At 47.9% G+C, this 18,120-nt stretch overlaps 1 protein-coding gene across 3 annotated transcripts in view; it reads right to left on the bottom strand.

Annotated features, from left to right (window-relative positions):
- The window catches only part of PELI3 (pellino E3 ubiquitin protein ligase family member 3), a 402,032-nt gene that overhangs the window by 49,179 nt on the left and 334,733 nt on the right, over nucleotides 1–18,120 (bottom strand). For all 3 annotated transcript variants that reach the window (XM_085625438.1, XM_085625439.1, XM_085625437.1), the window contains exon 6: nucleotides 6,295–6,483. In XM_085625438.1, the coding sequence (XP_085481564.1) occupies nucleotides 6,295–6,483 (189 nt within the window). The remainder of the gene's footprint in view (nucleotides 1–6,294; nucleotides 6,484–18,120) is intronic.

The raw sequence follows: 18,120 nt of genomic DNA, 5'->3' as shown, positions 1-18,120 counted from the left end.
CACTATGCATGCACACCTCTAACCAGCTACAAACTATTGATACGCTCTTCTAAATACCCAGTTAGTACCTATGCAGAGTAGGAATCCTCCTGTCTGTCCCATGCATTTCTCCAATCACCCATTCAGCACCATCTACTTATCCTATTACTCCACCAATACCTAAGCATTTATAAAGTCACTATATACTCTGTTTGTAATACTGTAATTATTCTAGTTACTAGTCATGAACTTATGGAATGGCCTAGCTGCTAACACAAGTACATCTATAATATTTTGTGCACTATCCAAGCAGACCTCTAACTAGCTACATACTATTGATACACTCTTCTAAATAACCAGTTAGTACTCATGCAGTGTAGGAATCGTCCAGTCTGTCCCATGCACTTCTTTAATCACTTATCTACCACTATCTACTTATCCTATCACTCCACCAATACGTAAGCACTTATAAATTAAGTGTTCACTCTATTTGCAGCACTGTCATCATTCCAGTTACTAGTGGTATTCTTATAAAATGACCTAGGCACCAACACAAGTACACATAAAATATTCTGTGCATAATCCCTACAAATCTCTAAGCAGATACATACTATTGGTCCACTCCGTTAAATATTGAAGTAGTACCCATGCAGCGTAGGATACCTCCTGTCAGTCTCATGCAATTCTTCAATCGCCCATCCAGCACTATGTTCTTATCAGTCTGCCAATACCTAAGCACTTATGGGGCAGATTTACAAGCACCCTGCGCCACCAGTACGTCACGTTTTGTAACGTAGTGATGGCGCCAGGCACTCCTTCATATTTACAAGGAGAGGAAAAGCCACCCTGCGTGGTTTTTCCTCTCCTTGTAAATACGACCCCTTCATACACAGAACTTTGCGTTGAAGGGGCGTCCCATAGGTGTTGCTGTGGATGTTCCCACGCAACACCCATAGAACAAGACACATCTCCAGATTTATGAGAAATCGTAAATCTGGAGACATGTGTGAATGTTGCGCCATCCTAGAGTTGGTGTAGCAAGGCGCAACGAGGAGAATTGTTTTCATTTCTCCTCTTTCAATGCATGCTGCATTCCACAGCATACATTGAAATTGGAAAATGCCTTTACTGATTGTTTTTGTGCAGGAAGGTGTCCCTTCCTGCACAAAAACAATCTCCACACGACACAGACATCCTTGCACCATGGTGCAAGGGTGCCTGTGTCACCGCATGGTTGCAGTTTGTGCAGCAGTGCAGAGGGAAGCACAGAGTTGCAACATATTCATGTACATATGTCACATCCCTGTGCTTCGGAAGTGCCACAGTGCAGTGCAGCTAAAGAGCTTGCAGTGTCACGCTGCAGTACTTCCTCATAAATCTTCACCTATAAATTCACCATACACTACTAATGCATTCTTCAATCATGCTGTATACATATATTCAACGAAACTTTCACACATTTCCTTGCAATTATAGTTCTTTCTTATCCAGAAAAGGTAGTTCTGATAAGAACTTCTTTTTTCTTCTTTTTTCTTTTGTATTTTCTTTTCATTTTTTTTGAACAATTTTGTATTTGTTTTGGTTTTCAAAAAATGAACAAAAAAAGAACGAATAAAACAGGAAATATTTGGAATTACTTATCATTCCAAAAACAAAAAAACAAAAAAATTAACAACGATGGTTGCGTTGCGCAGCACAAACTGCATCCACCGACTGCTCACCGAAGCATATACGTTTCTTACACTTCACGCAGTGTTGCTCGAGAAAGGCGAATTCTGGCCTAATGTCCATTGCAGGTGTTTCTAAGGACGCTCCAGATGTACTTGCCACAGAAGGTGAGGGGTTCAAAGCAGCTCGCCTCATTTCCTCCCGAGCAAGATTGAGAGGATGTGTGGTCCGGAGATGCTTGTACATAGAAGCAGTGCCACAAGAGTATTTTTTTTCACCGCCTCTTGACAGGACTCAGTCACAAATTTTGCATGTCACCTTTCTCGCATTTACTTTCTTCTCTCCAGGTGGAAAAGTGAAGAATTTCCACACAACAGATTTCGGCCTCTGTGGACGTAGTGCCTCCTGCAAGAATTCTTCTTCAGAAGATACTTCCTCCTGCTGCTGCTACTGTCCCGATGCCATTTTGTTTGATATTTTTTGAAAAATACCAAAAAAAACAAGCAAAAAAGGGTTCTCGTAGGAAAAGAGATGTCTCTCTAAAGAATCTCCAACAAGAATGATTAAAATGGGTGGGGTCAGTGGGAAATGTTATGAACCAATGAAATCTTTTTTTTTTAGGGTCACATGGGAACCGCGCACTCTGCGCTCACGAAGCACGCACCCGACGCGACTTCGCGGAAATATATTTAAAAATAATATAAGCTTATTATAAGTACAAATATATTATTTTTATGAATATCTTAGATAGTCTCTTGCCCTAATATGTATATTAAACACACATACATATCATTTTAGAACATACAAAACAATGTGCGGGAGTCGCGCACCCAGCGCGCCCCAGCACGTATATGACGTCACGCGGGACTTGCCACCGCGCAAGCGTCGCGTACCGTAATGCGCATGTGTCGGGAATGCGCGGGAGCAGGAGTCGCGGACTGGTCGCATGCCAATCGCGCACATCATGTAATATTAAATGTATATGATGTAACTGAAAAACACGCAGCCGTCGCACACCGTACGCGGATCCTTCATGACGTTTCTAAAATGGCGGCTAGAATCCGCGCACCCACCGTGATGTGTACGCTTTGGGTGCGCGACTCCGAACAAAATGTGAATTTTTTTTTACAAAAGAAAATAATATTAATATATTAAAATAAAAAAACAAAACAAAACAATTAAACAATATTTCAGTTTTTTGTGTGCATTTTTCAGAAACATATATGTTATTCAATGAATAAAATATGTATAAATAAACAGTTAAAAAACTGTAGAAAATCAGTACAAAAAAATAGTTATAACTATTATTACACTTAAAAATTAGCATTTAAAAAACCTTTGAAATTAACTGAAAAAAACATAGGTTTCAGAGACGTTATAGTTAGAAATTAGCATTTAAAAAACCTTTGAAATTCACTGAAAAAAACCATAGGTTTCAGGGGTGTTATAGTTAGCTGGACATTTCACTCATACAAAACCATAGAAATTCCTCTGTTATAGTTAGTTCTGCTAACTATAACTCGCGCGCCCGCAATGCACTGCTGATGATGTCATATATTACATCATTCATGACATGGTCAGTGACATCACTGATGACATCTCAAATGACATCACTGATGACATCACTGATGACTTCATCCAGTGAATGTGGTTTAGTTTGAAATTTAAATATGTATTATATATATATATATATATATATATATATATATATATATATATACCAATCTGTATTGGAGATTAAGTGGATATATAACTGTCTGGATGGAGGATTTAGTAGCTGTCTGACTGTCTGTTTAAGTGAGTAATTAAAAGTGTTTCACTTAATACATGGATTAGTAACTAAACTATGTGAATGTGTGCATCACTGTCTCTGTTGTTGTATAACATGCTGCATCAGTTGATCACTAACTACAGGAGTGTGTATATTAGTTATTGATTAGTTGGGTGAGTATTTGTATGGTACACTGAGTTTGTGTGTGTTTGGATGGGGTGTGTGTTACTCTATGCATAGATGTGTGAATGGTTGATTGACTAAGTTTAAGAGTGCATGTGGAAACAGTTGTTTGGGTGACTGAGTGTATTTATTTGTGTGTTGGTGAGCGAATATATGTTTTAGATGTTGTATATATAAGAGTCCGTGATTGTGAGAGTAACTATATGAATGAGTGTATAATTGTAATGGTGATTTTTTAACATATTAACTATGAGTTACTACGTGTTTGAATAAATGAGGTGTTGTGTGTATAATTGTGTAAGTGAGTAAATGTAAGTGTGATTAATTTTTTTCATGAGTTAGTAGGATGACTGCATAACCGACTAAGATGACTGCTGATGTGTCAATGTCTATATATGTGTATAAGTGCATTTGATAGTGTTCTATTAGTTAGTGACTGCATCTATAAGTGATTCTGTTGTTGAATGGGTAGTTGTGTGTATAGACTTAGGAATCAGTGAGTGGGTACGTAGTAACTGGTATTGGTGTGTCAATGGTTTCAAATATGGTACTCTGTATTTTACAGTGAGTGATGAAAGGTTATACTAGTGTATGATGAGGTGTATCAAGATTGTCACGTGGATGATGTCATCAGTGATGTCATTTGAGATGTCATCAGTGATGTCACTGACCATGTCATGAATGATGTAATATGTGACATCATCAGCAGTGCATTGCGGGCGCGCGAGTTATAGTTAGCAGAACTAACTATAATGGAGGAATGTCTATGGTTTTGTACGAGTGAAATGTCCAGCTAACTATAACACCCCTGAAACCTATGTTTTTTTCCTGTGAATTTCTAAGGTTTTTTAAATGCTAATTTCTAACTATAACGTCTCTGAAACCTATGTTTTTTTCCTGTGAATTTCTAAGGTTTTTTAAATGCTAATTTCTAACTATAACGTCTCTGAAACCTATGGTATTTTCAGTGAAAAAACAATATATATATATATATATATATATATATATATATTACCTACTGGCGGTCGCCAGTAGGTAGTTATAGTTAGGACCACGTTTCCATAGGAAAACCTCAACATTCTATTTTGAATAACTTTGGCGCCGGTCGACGAATCCTCGCGAATTTCTCAAAATAGGTGGGGCGCTACGCTCCGCTCCTACCCTGAAAGTCTCGGGGGGATCCGTCAAGCGGGGGCTGAGATAAAAGGGGGGTCCCAAAACGCGTTTTTCCCATGCATTTTTCCATAGGACCTTTAGAACGAGCTACAGCCCGAACGGCTGAACAGAATTACTCAAAATTTGGCAGAGAGGTAGTCCCTAGGTCAAGGAAGTGCCTTTTGTAGGTTTGGTGTAAATCTGTTCAGTAGATTCTGAGAAAATAGCCTTTAAATCAATATATATATCTGAGCCCGCTTACGGTACGCTTACCGTACGCTTACGGTAAGCGTACGGTGGCGTGCGCGAGCGCGATTCTGATTGGCTCTTAGATCTTAGTAAACATTCGAATCGGCCGAAACCAGGAAGCGGCGGCCGCCATTTTGTGTATTTCACTCTGAAAAAAAAGAGTGAAAACAAGGAAAGGGGGCAATGAGGAGAGTTACAGACCCCCTTACATTTGTGAGGGGGTCAAAGAAGGACTGTAAAGTACAAAGAAAACATTTATTGATTTAAAAAAAAATCACGGGGTACGCGTACGGTAAGCTTACGGTAAGCGTACGGTAGAAAAAAAAAAAAAAAAAATATGAAAATCAGATTTAAGTGTTTAGATATTAGGGGGCTCTAAAAAGAGCCGTTGTGTTTATGAAATGATTTTTTAGTGGTACCTACAAGTAAGTACCGATGCAGAGTCTAAGGTTCAAGAGGAAGACTCTGTTCCCTTCATCATTGAAGTGCACACCATCTCCTCTATAAATGTCTTGCATGTCATAACGCAAGTTGTTGTGCTAAATGGCACCCATACCATAGTCACGGAGCGTGCACGGCACTAACTGCGTAAAGTGGGCGCGCGGTGCGCGAAGCGCACCGCGTGCTCACTGTGCGCGCACGGTGCGCGAAGCACACCGTGCGCGCACGGAACGAACTGCGTTAAGTGGGCGCGCACGCCACGAATGGCGTAAAGTAACTTAGCATTTAAAAAACCGTACAAATTCACTGAAAAAACCATAGGTTTCACACACGTTATAGTTAGGAATTAGCATTTAAAAAACCTTGCAAATTCACTGAAAAAACCATAGGTTTCACACATGTTATAGTTAGCGGAAATTTTACTGATAAAAAACCAATGAAATTCCCCCGTTATAGTTAGTGCAGGCAACTATAACTCACGCGACCGCAATCTTCTGCTGATGACATATGTGTCTTTATGAAAAAAAAATATTTGTAATATATGTATAGCTAAAAATGTATGGAAGAAGACATGGGCAAATAAGTGTCTAAATACAGTATTAGCATCAGCAGAGGATTGCGGTCGCGTGAGTTATAGTTGCCTGCACTAACTATAACGGGGGAATTTCATTGGTTTTTTATCAGTAAAATTTCCGCTAACTATAACATGTGTGAAACCTATGGTTTTTTCAGTGAATATATATATATATATATATATATATATATATATATATACACTCAACACACAAATAAAGTGAGGAGAGGGAAACATAGACAAAACATTAGTTAGTCCATGCCATACTACATACCAGCTTTCCTCTCTGCTGAGCTGACCGGCTTTCCCGCAGAGCATACACATTTCCACAAACGGATATCTCTCTCCACACGCCCGGTAAGGAGTCTTCAGAAAAGCCACCAGTGGGGTGCATCACCAGAACACCGTTAGTGGTTAAACCATCCATCAAGCCATCCGGAGTCCGCCATTTTGCTGCCCTCTCCTGCCAATGATTGTAGACACCAGTGTGACATCACAAGTTAAAGGATATTCAAAAAATAGAACAGTTCATACCATTAAACTAAACAATAATCTTCTTCTCTCCATTTCTGTAACACAAGTCAGCATGGGCAGCCAAACTTTTCTCACTGTAGGAGTGTACACAATGATCTCTAATTTTTTATGAAGCATTAACATTTTTGAACTTCAGTTCATGTTTTAACTTTTCCCACAAAAAATATTCAAGTCCATCTATTTACATTTTTGAAACCGTAGGTATTAAAGATTTTATGAAGGTTCTACCCTAAATATTTAGAACTCTTTATTTTCACAGGTATCCTGCTTGTAAACTGTTTCATATTTGGGTATATAAAATATGTATAAGTACTTACTGCTAATGAGAATATCAATTCCACTGGCGGGGGTGGGGGAGGGGGGGGAGTTGTGGGAGGAAACAAGGGGGAATCAGACGTCTGTTTTTTTCCTAAAATATGGACTAAGGATGAAAAGAGCCCAGCGTTGACTCTGCCAAACCACAAGACAATATGCCCCAGAAGACTTGCAGTAGTGAGGAATTTAAAGCTAGTCAAGTACAGCTATACAAATAGCCTGCTCTCATTTGTCTTGTCTCCACTAGACATACCTTGATTAGATTAGGACGAAGGTATCAGTGAGCACCTGCTTCTTTATGGTACATACAATACATTTCTGAAAATGTAAACAATCAACCACTAAGCTGAACTGGCTTTCACCTAGAAGGCAGCATCAGCTGGCTCTACTGACGTACATTGAACTGGTGAGGCTACAGGGGTTGAGAAACAATTCTGAGGGAAGATGGAATCCTAATGGGTGTGAAATTCTGTGCTTCTAGGCACCCGTGATGGGAAAAATCATTGGAACAACTATAGGCTCTGGTATTATACACATGGGTTACAAGTGAAGGGCTGGTTCAAGAAACACTTTTTGTGGCGGGGTATAAGAGGGTGAAATAGGGCTGCTAATAGTGAATTAGTCTACCACCCCCTGCCCTCATCAGGATGCCAATGTAACCCATGGTCCACTCGGATAACAAAGTATTTGTCATGGTTCCGCCACCCGCTACTCAACAGGAGGGTCAGCGGTCTAGCTCTTGCGGGTCGACAACGGAAGGCCAAAAGACTCACTTCCGGTTGACCGCGCACAAAAGCCGGGAACTCCGGCAACTGATCGCTTTGAATTCAAGTCATCGCCCTGAAAGGAGAGACGCCACTCCGGAGAAGACGAGTACCAGCTGACGGAAGGACGCGGCAGCAGACAACGACGGTTCAGGTACTGTCTTTCACAAACGGCGCTTCGCCTACAGAAGAACGGCGGTCCTTGCCGTTTCTACTAGTAACTTTGCTTCCACGGCGCACAGACGGAGTGCAGTGGAACGGGGGTTTTCACCCTCATTATAATTTGCGCAGGAGCGCTGGTTTTGTTTATATAATTTTGGTTCACCCGTGCCCCAGTTGGATTGGGCTCTTTATTATTTGCGCAGGAGCGCTGGTTTTGTTTTATATCATTTTTTGTCCAAGAGCACTGGAACAGACTAAGGAGGCCAGCTGCTCGCATACCATCGGTACTGGAACAGACTAAGGAGGCCAGCTGCTCGCATACCCTCGTACCAGGTAAACCAGGGCCTCATTCGCACGACACAGGACAGAGGAAGGTGAAGGAACGAGCAGAACGCTAACGGTGTTCCATTCTTTCCCTCACAGCGTGTGTCCAGCGCCTTCTAGACCGTGCATCTATCTGGCTTCCACCCCGGGTACCCCCTTATCCTAGACGGAGCTACACCCCGACTAGGGCAAGGCGGGGAACGGGGTGGTGGTTCTTATCGCCTCTGCAGGAACATCCCACCCAGCTGACGGTAAGTCGTAGGGGGGAACTCTGACAGAATTCAAAGCCCACGCAATACCTCCTGCCCGGGCGACATGGGCGACCCTGAGATCACGCTTCAAGACATCGCAGCCATCCTGACGAATATGCAAGCGGAAAACCGCAGTCTACGACAAGACATCACAGCCTTGCAGACGCAGGTGGCGACGGATCCCGGTACCGGACCGTGGGGTCAGTACCCCACGTCCAGAGTAATGCGGGAAGGCCTGTTACGACCTGCCATGTTTCAACCCAGTGGGTCTCCCTCTGCTCCGTCGCAGGACACCTCCATCCAGGTGATAGCCCCGCATACCGTACAACTGGCCCCTCCTGAACGCTTTTCTGGTGATTGCACAAAGTACAGCGTTTTCATGCACCAGTGCCAGTTGCATTTCATGGCCCGTGCCACCGCTTTCCCTGATGATGCTTCTAAGGTTGCGTTTATCCTCTCTTACATGGGAGGCGATGCATCGCTGTGGTCCATACCCTTGGTCGAGAACGACGACCCGGTGTTATATAATTTGCCAGCCTTTAGAGCCACCATGTGTCGGATGTTCGGCCGCCACACCTTCGTACAAGCGGCGGATAACGAACTCCTAGGACTGAAACAGGGGACCACGGACCTGCTCCACTACGTCACCACCTTCAACAGGCTGGTGATAGACGCCCAATGGCCGGAGTCCAAGAAAGTATCGGTGTCCTATAGGGGGTTGCGGGACGACATGAAGGATCTCGTGTACCAGATCCCGGACCCGCCGGACGACATCGGTTCGTTTATCGATCTAGTGGTGAAACTAAACTTTCGGTTACAAGAACGAAAGACGGATCGACTCAGAGGAGGGGACCCCCGGGTACTGCAGCAAAAGGAGAAGACCACCAACGAGGCAGTATGCAACCCTGGTAGTAACCCTGATACACCTGAACCGATGCAGATTGGAGGGATTCGGGGGGCCCTGACCAAGGAGGAACGAGAGAAGAGACGACGTCTGAACCAATGCCTGTATTGCGGCAAAAGTGGTCACTTCGTACGGGAGTGCCCCGTGAAACCCTCAAAACCAAGGCCGATAGCTAGAGGAGACTGGTCGGGAAACGAAGAAACCCAGTAAACGGAGGGGTCCGGCTACTGGGTTCATCATCCGTCAGGATACCAACCCCAGGCAACGGCGCTGGTTGCCGTCATTTCGGAGTTGAGGTCACCCTATTAACCCGATCGGGCCACGGATGGCAGGTGACAGCCCTTATCGATTCCGGAGCTACCGGCAATTTTATCGATAACCAGTACATGGCTAGTCTAGGGATGACAGGGGTACCTAAGAAGACACCGGAGGCGATGAAGGCTGTGGACGGGACAGACCTTACCTCCGGGCTCATCCGGTTCCAAACCGAACTCCTCGAGATGTCGTTCCAGAACAGCCACACAGAATCCATTACCTTCGATGCCATCGACGCACCGCAATTCCGCCTGATACTGGGGCTTCCATGGTTGACAGCCCATAACCCACGGATCGACTGGGTGTCCAGGGTGGTGCACCTGGATTCGGAGAGGTGTTTGTCTTTTTGTTACCCCCGGTCGTGCACTCCCGGCACATCAGGCATACAGGCTCACGTATTGCCCCTTACCAATACGGTCCTATCCGTACATGAAGCGATACCTGAGGAGTATGTGGACCTAGCCACGGTGTTCGACAAGAAAGGGGCAAACACCTTACCCCCGCATCGCAGCTTCGATTGCAGAATAGACTTGATTCCGGGCTCGAAGCTGCCCTGTAGCCGCATCTACTCGCTCACGGAAAAGGAGAATGAACACCTCCGTATGTATCTGGACGAGTACCTACGCAATGGATTCATCCGCCATTCAAGATCGCCGGTGTCGTCTCCCCTCTTTTTCGTGGCAAAGAAGGAAGGAGACTTAAGAACATGCATCGATTTTAGAGCGATGAATGCCATCACGGTAAAAAACAGGTACCCGTTGCCACTGATCACGAATCTGTTAGAGCAAGTAAAAAACGCCAGCATTTACACCAAGCTGGACCTCCGGGGGGCATACCATCTTGTCAGAGTCCGAAAGGGGGACGAATGGAAGACCGCATTTCGGACCAAATACGGCTTATACGAATACCAGGTCATGCCTTTCGGACTCTGCAACGCCCCGGCGGCTTTCCAGTACTTTATTGACGAGGTACTGAGGGACTTCGTCGACCGGTTCTGTGTCGTCTACATCGACGACATTCTGATATTTTCCGCTACCCGAGATGAACACAGCCAACACGTACGCTCCGTTTTGCAACGACTGCTACACCATGGGTTGTACGTTAAGTTGGAGAAGAGCGTCTTCCACACCACAACCGTCGAGTTTCTAGGACATGTCATCACCCCAGAAGGGGTTACCATGGATACGAAGAAGACGGCAGCGATCCAACAGTGGCCATCCCCTACGTCCGTGAAACAGGTACAACGGTTCCTAGGGTTCGCGAACTATTATCGTCGCTTCATCGAAGGGTTTTCTAGAATCGTCGCTCCCATCACTCGTCTCCTGGGCAAAGGTGTCCGCTTCAACTGGACCCACGACGCAGAACAAGCTTTCCGAGCCTTGAAGACTCGGTTCTCTACGGCCCCCATCCTGATACATCCGAACCCGGAACGGCCGTTTATAGTGGAGACCGACGCCTCCCAAGACGCCCTGGGCGGGGTGCTGTCCCAAAGAGATACCAAGACGGGCCTGCTACATCCTGTGGCGTTCTACTCAAGGAAACTCCAGCCGGCTGAGCGGAACTACACCGTTTCCGACCGTGAATTACTAGCCATAAAGGCCGCCTTTGAGGAATGGCGCCACCACCTCAAGGACGCGAGACACACCATAACCATATTCATCGACCACAGGAACCTCCAGTTCCTCTGTTCAGCAAGGGCCCTGACCGCCCGACAGCTACGGTGGACCTTGTTCTTCAACGAGTATGAGTTTCACATCACCTACCGTCCTGGTAAAAACAACGCCAAAGCGGATGCCCTGTCGCGGCTCACGGAAACCGAAGAAACCACGCCTGTTGACATTCCTACCCCGATCATCCCTGTAACGCCCTGAACGTCTCAGGATCGTTTAACAGAAACGACAATGAGGACGCAACCACTTGTGAAGGGTTAGTTCTTTTAATGAAGGCAAATAAAATACAAAGAACAAACAAAAGTTATAGTCACTGGAATCCTCCAGGCTAAGTACGTTACCAGCCCACAGCACGGATGGTCCTAACCGCCCTCTGCATATACGCCGATCCCGGCGTATGCCAACAGAGGGCAGAAATGAAATGGCCGACAATGCCAATCGGTAGGCTGTGAGGGGCACGAAGAGTGTTGGGGAGAATCGAGGAGTCAGGGAAACACCCAGCCGGGGTCTCTACCTGAAGGGAGCAGCCGCTCAACCTCTTCCTCAGACTGCACCGGGACGCGGAGTCACCTCCTGGTGATGCGTCACCGATACCCCAATCACAAGCAAGAAGACTGAACCGAGAGCAGCCGCTCGATCGATCCTGTGGACTTCCGAGTCTGTAACGCGGCAAACACCTCCTGGTGTGCGTTACAGCTGGCAGTCCCTGTGTCTCTGGTCGGGCTGGGAGTTACGACTCCAACCAGCAAAAGCGCCACTGCGCTTGGACTCAGCCGAGTCAAAAAGCGAAGCTCAATGGTTGACCGGTAGAGCTTCCGGGTCCTTCACAGGTGACGATGGGGCAAGACACGGCACAGGGAGTAACGACTCGACCTACCTCCGTTCTTGCCTTACTGGAGCACCACTCCGGAACACTGCTCTTCACGAAGCAGGTACGTCGGTGTAAACACAATATCCGACAGCCTTGTACCTCCCGGTTCCTCCCTTTATAGGGCGTGTTTTCCTTGAGTTATGTAACAGCTCTCCTGTTTACATAAGGGCGTGTTTCCCTTGAGTTATGTAACAGCTCTCCTGTTTACATAAGGGCGTGTTTCCCTTGAGTTATGTAACAGCTCTCCTGTTTACATAAGGGCGTGTTTCCCTTGAGTTATGTAACAGCTCTCCTGTTTACATAAAGGCGTGTTTCCCTTGTATGACAGGAATTCTTGACAGTACATCCTCCCTCTCAGCGGCTCCCCACGGGTCCAGCGCTGGCAGGAAAACGCCGATGGAACAAGGAGACCAAGCGCGGAGCATGAACCCCTTCAGCCGGTTCCCATGAATGCTCCTCCGGGCCATAGCCTTTCCACGCAACCAGGTACCACAGCTTCCCCCTGCGCCATTTGGACGCCCGTATGCCCGACACTTCATACTCCACCTCCGACTCCACGCATACCGGCCTAGGTGTCCCAGACGGCTTGGAGGGTGCTGGTTTGAGCAATGATACATGAAAGACAGGGTGTATCCGCAATGACTGGGGCAAGCACACCTTCACGTTCACGGGACCCATACACCTGGTAATTCGATAGGGGCCCATGTACTTGGGATGGAACACACTGTTCTTTCGAAACCTCATGTTTCTTGTGGATATCCAGACGTAGTCTCCAGTGCGGTACAGTGGCCCGGGCCTTCTCTTCCTATCTGCCGCAGCCTTGTATCTTCTCTTGGCCTCTATTAGGACAGCCCTTGAGCGCATCAACGTGTCTTTTATGTGTGCCACCCTGTCCGCTGTGGCGGGAATCCTGTCCTCTCTGAACGGATGTAGAAATGGCAAGAACCTGGGATGTTGGCCATAGTTGCTATAGAACGGAGATGACTGTGTGGAGCTGTGAGTGGCGTTGTTATAGGCTATCTCTGCAACCCATAGCAAGTCGACCCATTCTTCCCTGCCCTGGTCCACAAAACATCGCAGATACTGTTTGAGCGTTTGGTTCAGGCGCTCGGTTTGGCCGTCCGTTTGAGGGTGGTAGCTGGTGGACAGGGCGGTCTTAACATGCAGCGCAGTGCACCAAGTCTTCCAGAATTGCGCAGTAAACTGCGACCCCCGGTCCGACACGATCACCCCAGGTAATCCATGCAGTCGTACCACATTTTTTAGGAGTAGTGACGCCAATTCCCCGGCCGTAGGGACTCTCTTGCAGGGGATGAAGTGCCCCATTTTCGTCAAGTAATCCACCACCACCAGTATTGCCGTCATCCCCTGGTCTACCGGTAGGCCCACCACGAAGTCCAGTGATATACTATCCCATGGTCTATCCGGGGTCGGAAGTGGATGTAAGAGCCCTTGGGTTCGGCCATGGTCGGCCTTCATGGTAGCACACGTAGGACACTCCTGTCCCCACCTCCTGACATCCACTCTCATGGTTGGCCACCAGAAATGCCGTCCCATGCTAGCCACCGTTTTTTCAAAGCCCAAATGACCTGCGCATGGAGAGTCATGGCACCAGATGAATGCTTGTTTCCTTAGCCTAGGCGTGGGTATCAATAGGCACCTGCCCTTCAGGGGTATCCCGTCCTTCAGCTGCCATTCTCTGTGACTGAGGAGCCACCTCCGCCATGCGAATGACCTGATCCCTCTCTTTATTCCCCTCAGGAAAGTATCCGGTTGGATAACCCCCAATACCATCCTCGGGGAAATGATGGAACGCTCGGTTGCAGGCAATGGTTCCTTAACTGCAGATTGACGGGACAGGGCGTCCGCCTTCCGGTTTTCCGTCCCCGGCCGATATGTGATGCGGAAGTTGAACCCCGCAAAGAAGATCATCCACCGCAGCTGCCTGGGAGAAAGGTGTCTAGTGGCCGTCATGAACTGTAGGTTCCGATGGTCCGTGTACACCGATACCACATGTCTTGCCCCCATCAACCAATGCCTCCATTCGGTGAAGGCGTCCTTGATTGCGAGAAGCTCCTTCTCCGCAATATGGTAGTTGCGTTCGGCGTCGTTGAGTTTGCGGGACATGTACGCAACGGGATGAAGCACCCCTGTGTCGTGGTTGCGTTGGGACAAGATAGCCCCCAGCGCCACATCCGACGCGTCCGCTTCCACCACGTAGGGGAGATCCGGATCGGGGTGAGCCAACACCGGCGCCTTACCAAAGGCGCTTTTCAGGGCCTCAAAGGCTTTGTTCGCTTCAGGGGACCAGACAAACTCCTTGGACTTCCTCAGTAGCTGTGTGATTGGGGCCACCACTCCTGAAAATCCATCTATAAACCGCCTGTAAAAGTTGGCGAAGCCAATGAAACTTTGGACGTCCTTCACGCTTTGGGGCACCGGCCATTCTTTCACCGCCTTGATCTTTCGTTCTGCCATCTCCTGTCCTTCTGGACTCAGCATCACTCCCGAGGAATTCCACGGATGTGACGTGGAAGTCACACTTGCTGAGTTTACAAAACAGCATGTTTTCCCTCAGCTTTTGGAGCACAGCTTTGACGTGGTGTACGTGCTCCTCCACACTGGACGAATAGATGAGGATGTCGTCGATATATACGACCACGTAGATATCCAACTCCTCTCTGAATACCTCATTCAAAAAGTACTGAAAGGCTGCCGGGGCGTTGCACAGACCGAACGGCATGACGAGGTACTCAAAAAGGCCGAACCTGGTCTTAAAGGCGGTCTTCCACTCGTCTCCGTCCCTCATGCGCACCAGATGGTATGCCCCTTTCAAATCCAACTTGGTGTAGATACGAGCTTTCTTGACCTGTTCCAGAAGTACACTGATGAGAGGCAAGGGGTACCGATTTTTTATGGTTATCGCATTCAATGCCCTAAAGTCCACACAGGCTCTCAGCTCCCCATTAGCCTTCGGGATGAAGAAGAGTGGCGAGGCGGCCGGAGACTTGGACGGGCGGATGAATCCTAGCTTGAGGAGTTTATCCAGGTACCCCCGGAGATGCACGTTTTCAGGCTCCGTCAGGGCATACAGCCTGCCGCTGGGAACGCTGGCCCCTGGCACCAGGTCGATCTGGCAGTCAAACTGTCTATGTGGTGGTAGCACTTCCGCCTTCACCTCATCAAATACATCCTCAAAACTGTGATAAGCCTGGGGGAGAGCCACATCTTTTTCTGCCGCTGTAGCCACCGTCTGACTCCCGCTCTCATCTGCGTCAAGGGATTCCGTTCTTATTCCACAATGCAGGATGCAATACGGTGACGTCATTTCGATGCGATGTGTTGGCCAATCCACAAAGGGGTTGTGTTTCTGTAGCCACGGCAATCCCAATATGACGCCATATTGGGGCGCTCGGATGATGTTAAAATCGATTTGTTCCAAATGGTTCCTCCCATATCTCATCGGAAGGACCCCCGTGTGCTGTCCGATGGGCCCCGTCACCAATCGCCTTCCGTCTACCGCATAGACGTCTTCGGGTACTGCTTTGGGAAGAAGCACTAGCCCTAGCCTGCATGCCTCGTTGTGGTCCATAAACATGCCAGTGGCCCCTGAATCCACCATGGCCACAACGGGTATCCACTGGTCATGCACTCCCACGTGCACCGTGATAAACAGGTGTCGTTGTCCCTTAGTGACCGAGTTGGAAAGTGAAGGGATGGATGAGTGACTCCGAGATGCCCCTTCTCTGGTCTTGGAGTCCTCTAGTTTTCCGCCGGTATGTCCACCACGGCTGTTACCGACCGGTTGGCCCGATAACGTGACGTCTTCGGTTTGGCAGGGCATTCACGTACGTAGTGGCCTTTTTTGCCACAATATAGGCACAATCCTTGTTTACGGCGTGACTCTTTCTCCGTGGCTGTGAGGCTCGCTCGTATTGCGCTGATGTCCATGGGTTCTCCCTTGGATGCGGTGGAAGTTTCAGGACTTCCCACCGTCACATAGGATGGAAGGGATTTTCCTTTTCTCCCATGATCCCCCTTTCTTTCACTTAGCCTATGTTCCAGCCGTAATACCAGGTTGATAAGGCCCTCACATGTCTTGGGTTGAGGGTCAATATGAGCCACGGCGTCCTTGAGCTCATCGCACAGCCCTTGATGGAAGAGCGCCGTCTGTTTAGCAACAGGCCACTTGGTTTCCACAACCAGCCTTCGGAACGCGTTGAGATACTGCACCAGGTCGTTGGATCCCTGTCTCAACTCAAGCATTTCACGGTCCGCCGTGTACGAGTCAGCCCTTCTGTCGAATACCTTCAGGAATTCCTCGCGAAAAGCACCCCAATCACATAAGAGGGGGTCGTCCCTGCTCACCAGAGGTACGGCCCATTGTGCCGCGTTTCCAGCCAAATAGGATATAAGGAAAGCCACACGAGCCTGACTCGTGGGGAACGCCTTTGGTTTGCACGATAAATGTAGCGCCACTTGTGTGAGGAATACCTGCACTGTGTTAGGATCCCCACTGTACCTCTCTGGTGTTGCCAAGGGGATGGCTACTGGCATTTCCACTACTACCGTAGGGGTCTGGTTCGTGAGGGAGGGGCTGGGCGTGAGCGGGTCCAATTGGATAGCATCCAGTCTGGCTTTTACATCGGCTGTTTCTTGCCTAGAGGCAGCCACTTCAACTTGCATGGCCGCTAAAGCAGCCAGCACATCATCAAGTGTTGCCATGTCTGTTATCGACCGGGAGACAGTTAGTGTTATTGTGTCGGATATTTTGTAACGCCCTGAACGTCTCAGGATCGTTTAACAGAAACGACAATGAGGACGCAACCACTTGTGAAGGGTTAGTTCTTTTAATGAAGGCAAATAAAATACAAAGAACAAACAAAAGTTATAGTCACTGGAATCCTCCAGGCTAAGTACGTTACCAGCCCACAGCACGGATGGTCCTAACCGTCCTCTGCATATACGCCGATCCCGGCGTATGCCAACAGAGGGCAGAAATGAAATGGCCGACAATGCCAATCGGTAGGCTGTGAGGGGCACGAAGAGTGTTGGGGAGAATCGAGGAGTCAGGGAAACACCCAGCCGGGGTCTCTACCTGAAGGGAGCAGCCGCTCAACCTCTTCCTCAGACTGCACCGGGACGCGGAGTCACCTCCTGGTGATGCGTCACCGATACCCCAATCACAAGCAAGAAGACTGAACCGAGAGCAGCCGCTCGATCGATCCTGTGGACTTCCGAGTCTGTAACGCGGCAAACACCTCCTGGTGTGCGTTACAGCTGGCAGTCCCTGTGTCTCTGGTCGGGCTGGGAGTTACGACTCCAACCAGCAAAAGCGCCACTGCGCTTGGACTCAGCCGAGTCAAAAAGCGAAGCTCAATGGTTGACCGGTAGAGCTTCCGGGTCCTTCACAGGTGACGATGGGGCAAGACACGGCACAGGGAGTAACGACTCGACCTACCTCCGTTCTTGCCTTACTGGAGCACCACTCCGGAACACTGCTCTTCACGAAGCAGGTACGTCGGTGTAAACACAATATCCGACAGCCTTGTACCTCCCGGTTCCTCCCTTTATAGGGCGTGTTTTCCTTGAGTTATGTAACAGCTCTCCTGTTTACATAAGGGCGTGTTTCCCTTGAGTTATGTAACAGCTCTCCTGTTTACATAAGGGCGTGTTTCCCTTGAGTTATGTAACAGCTCTCCTGTTTACATAAGGGCGTGTTTCCCTTGAGTTATGTAACAGCTCTCCTGTTTACATAAAGGCGTGTTTCCCTTGTATGACAGGAATTCTTGACAATCCCGAACCGTTGTTTTCTGGGACTGGTCCTGTCTTCGGGTTTCTTATCCCAGCTACACGACGACCTGCAACAGAAGGCCGCCTCGTCATGGATAGAGGAGCATGAAGGGCTCACCGCTGCGGATGGGTTTCTCTACCAGGGGGACCGGTACTTCCTGCCTCTACCGAACCTCCAACAAAAGGCCCTGTACATG

The sequence above is a fragment of the Triturus cristatus genome, chromosome 9 (assembly GCF_964204655.1).
Source record: "Triturus cristatus chromosome 9, aTriCri1.1, whole genome shotgun sequence".
In the NCBI taxonomy this organism is placed as follows: Eukaryota; Metazoa; Chordata; class Amphibia; order Caudata; family Salamandridae; genus Triturus; species Triturus cristatus.
Note: the sequence above shows the minus strand (reverse complement) of the source record. Positions and strands in the feature narration are given on the sequence as shown.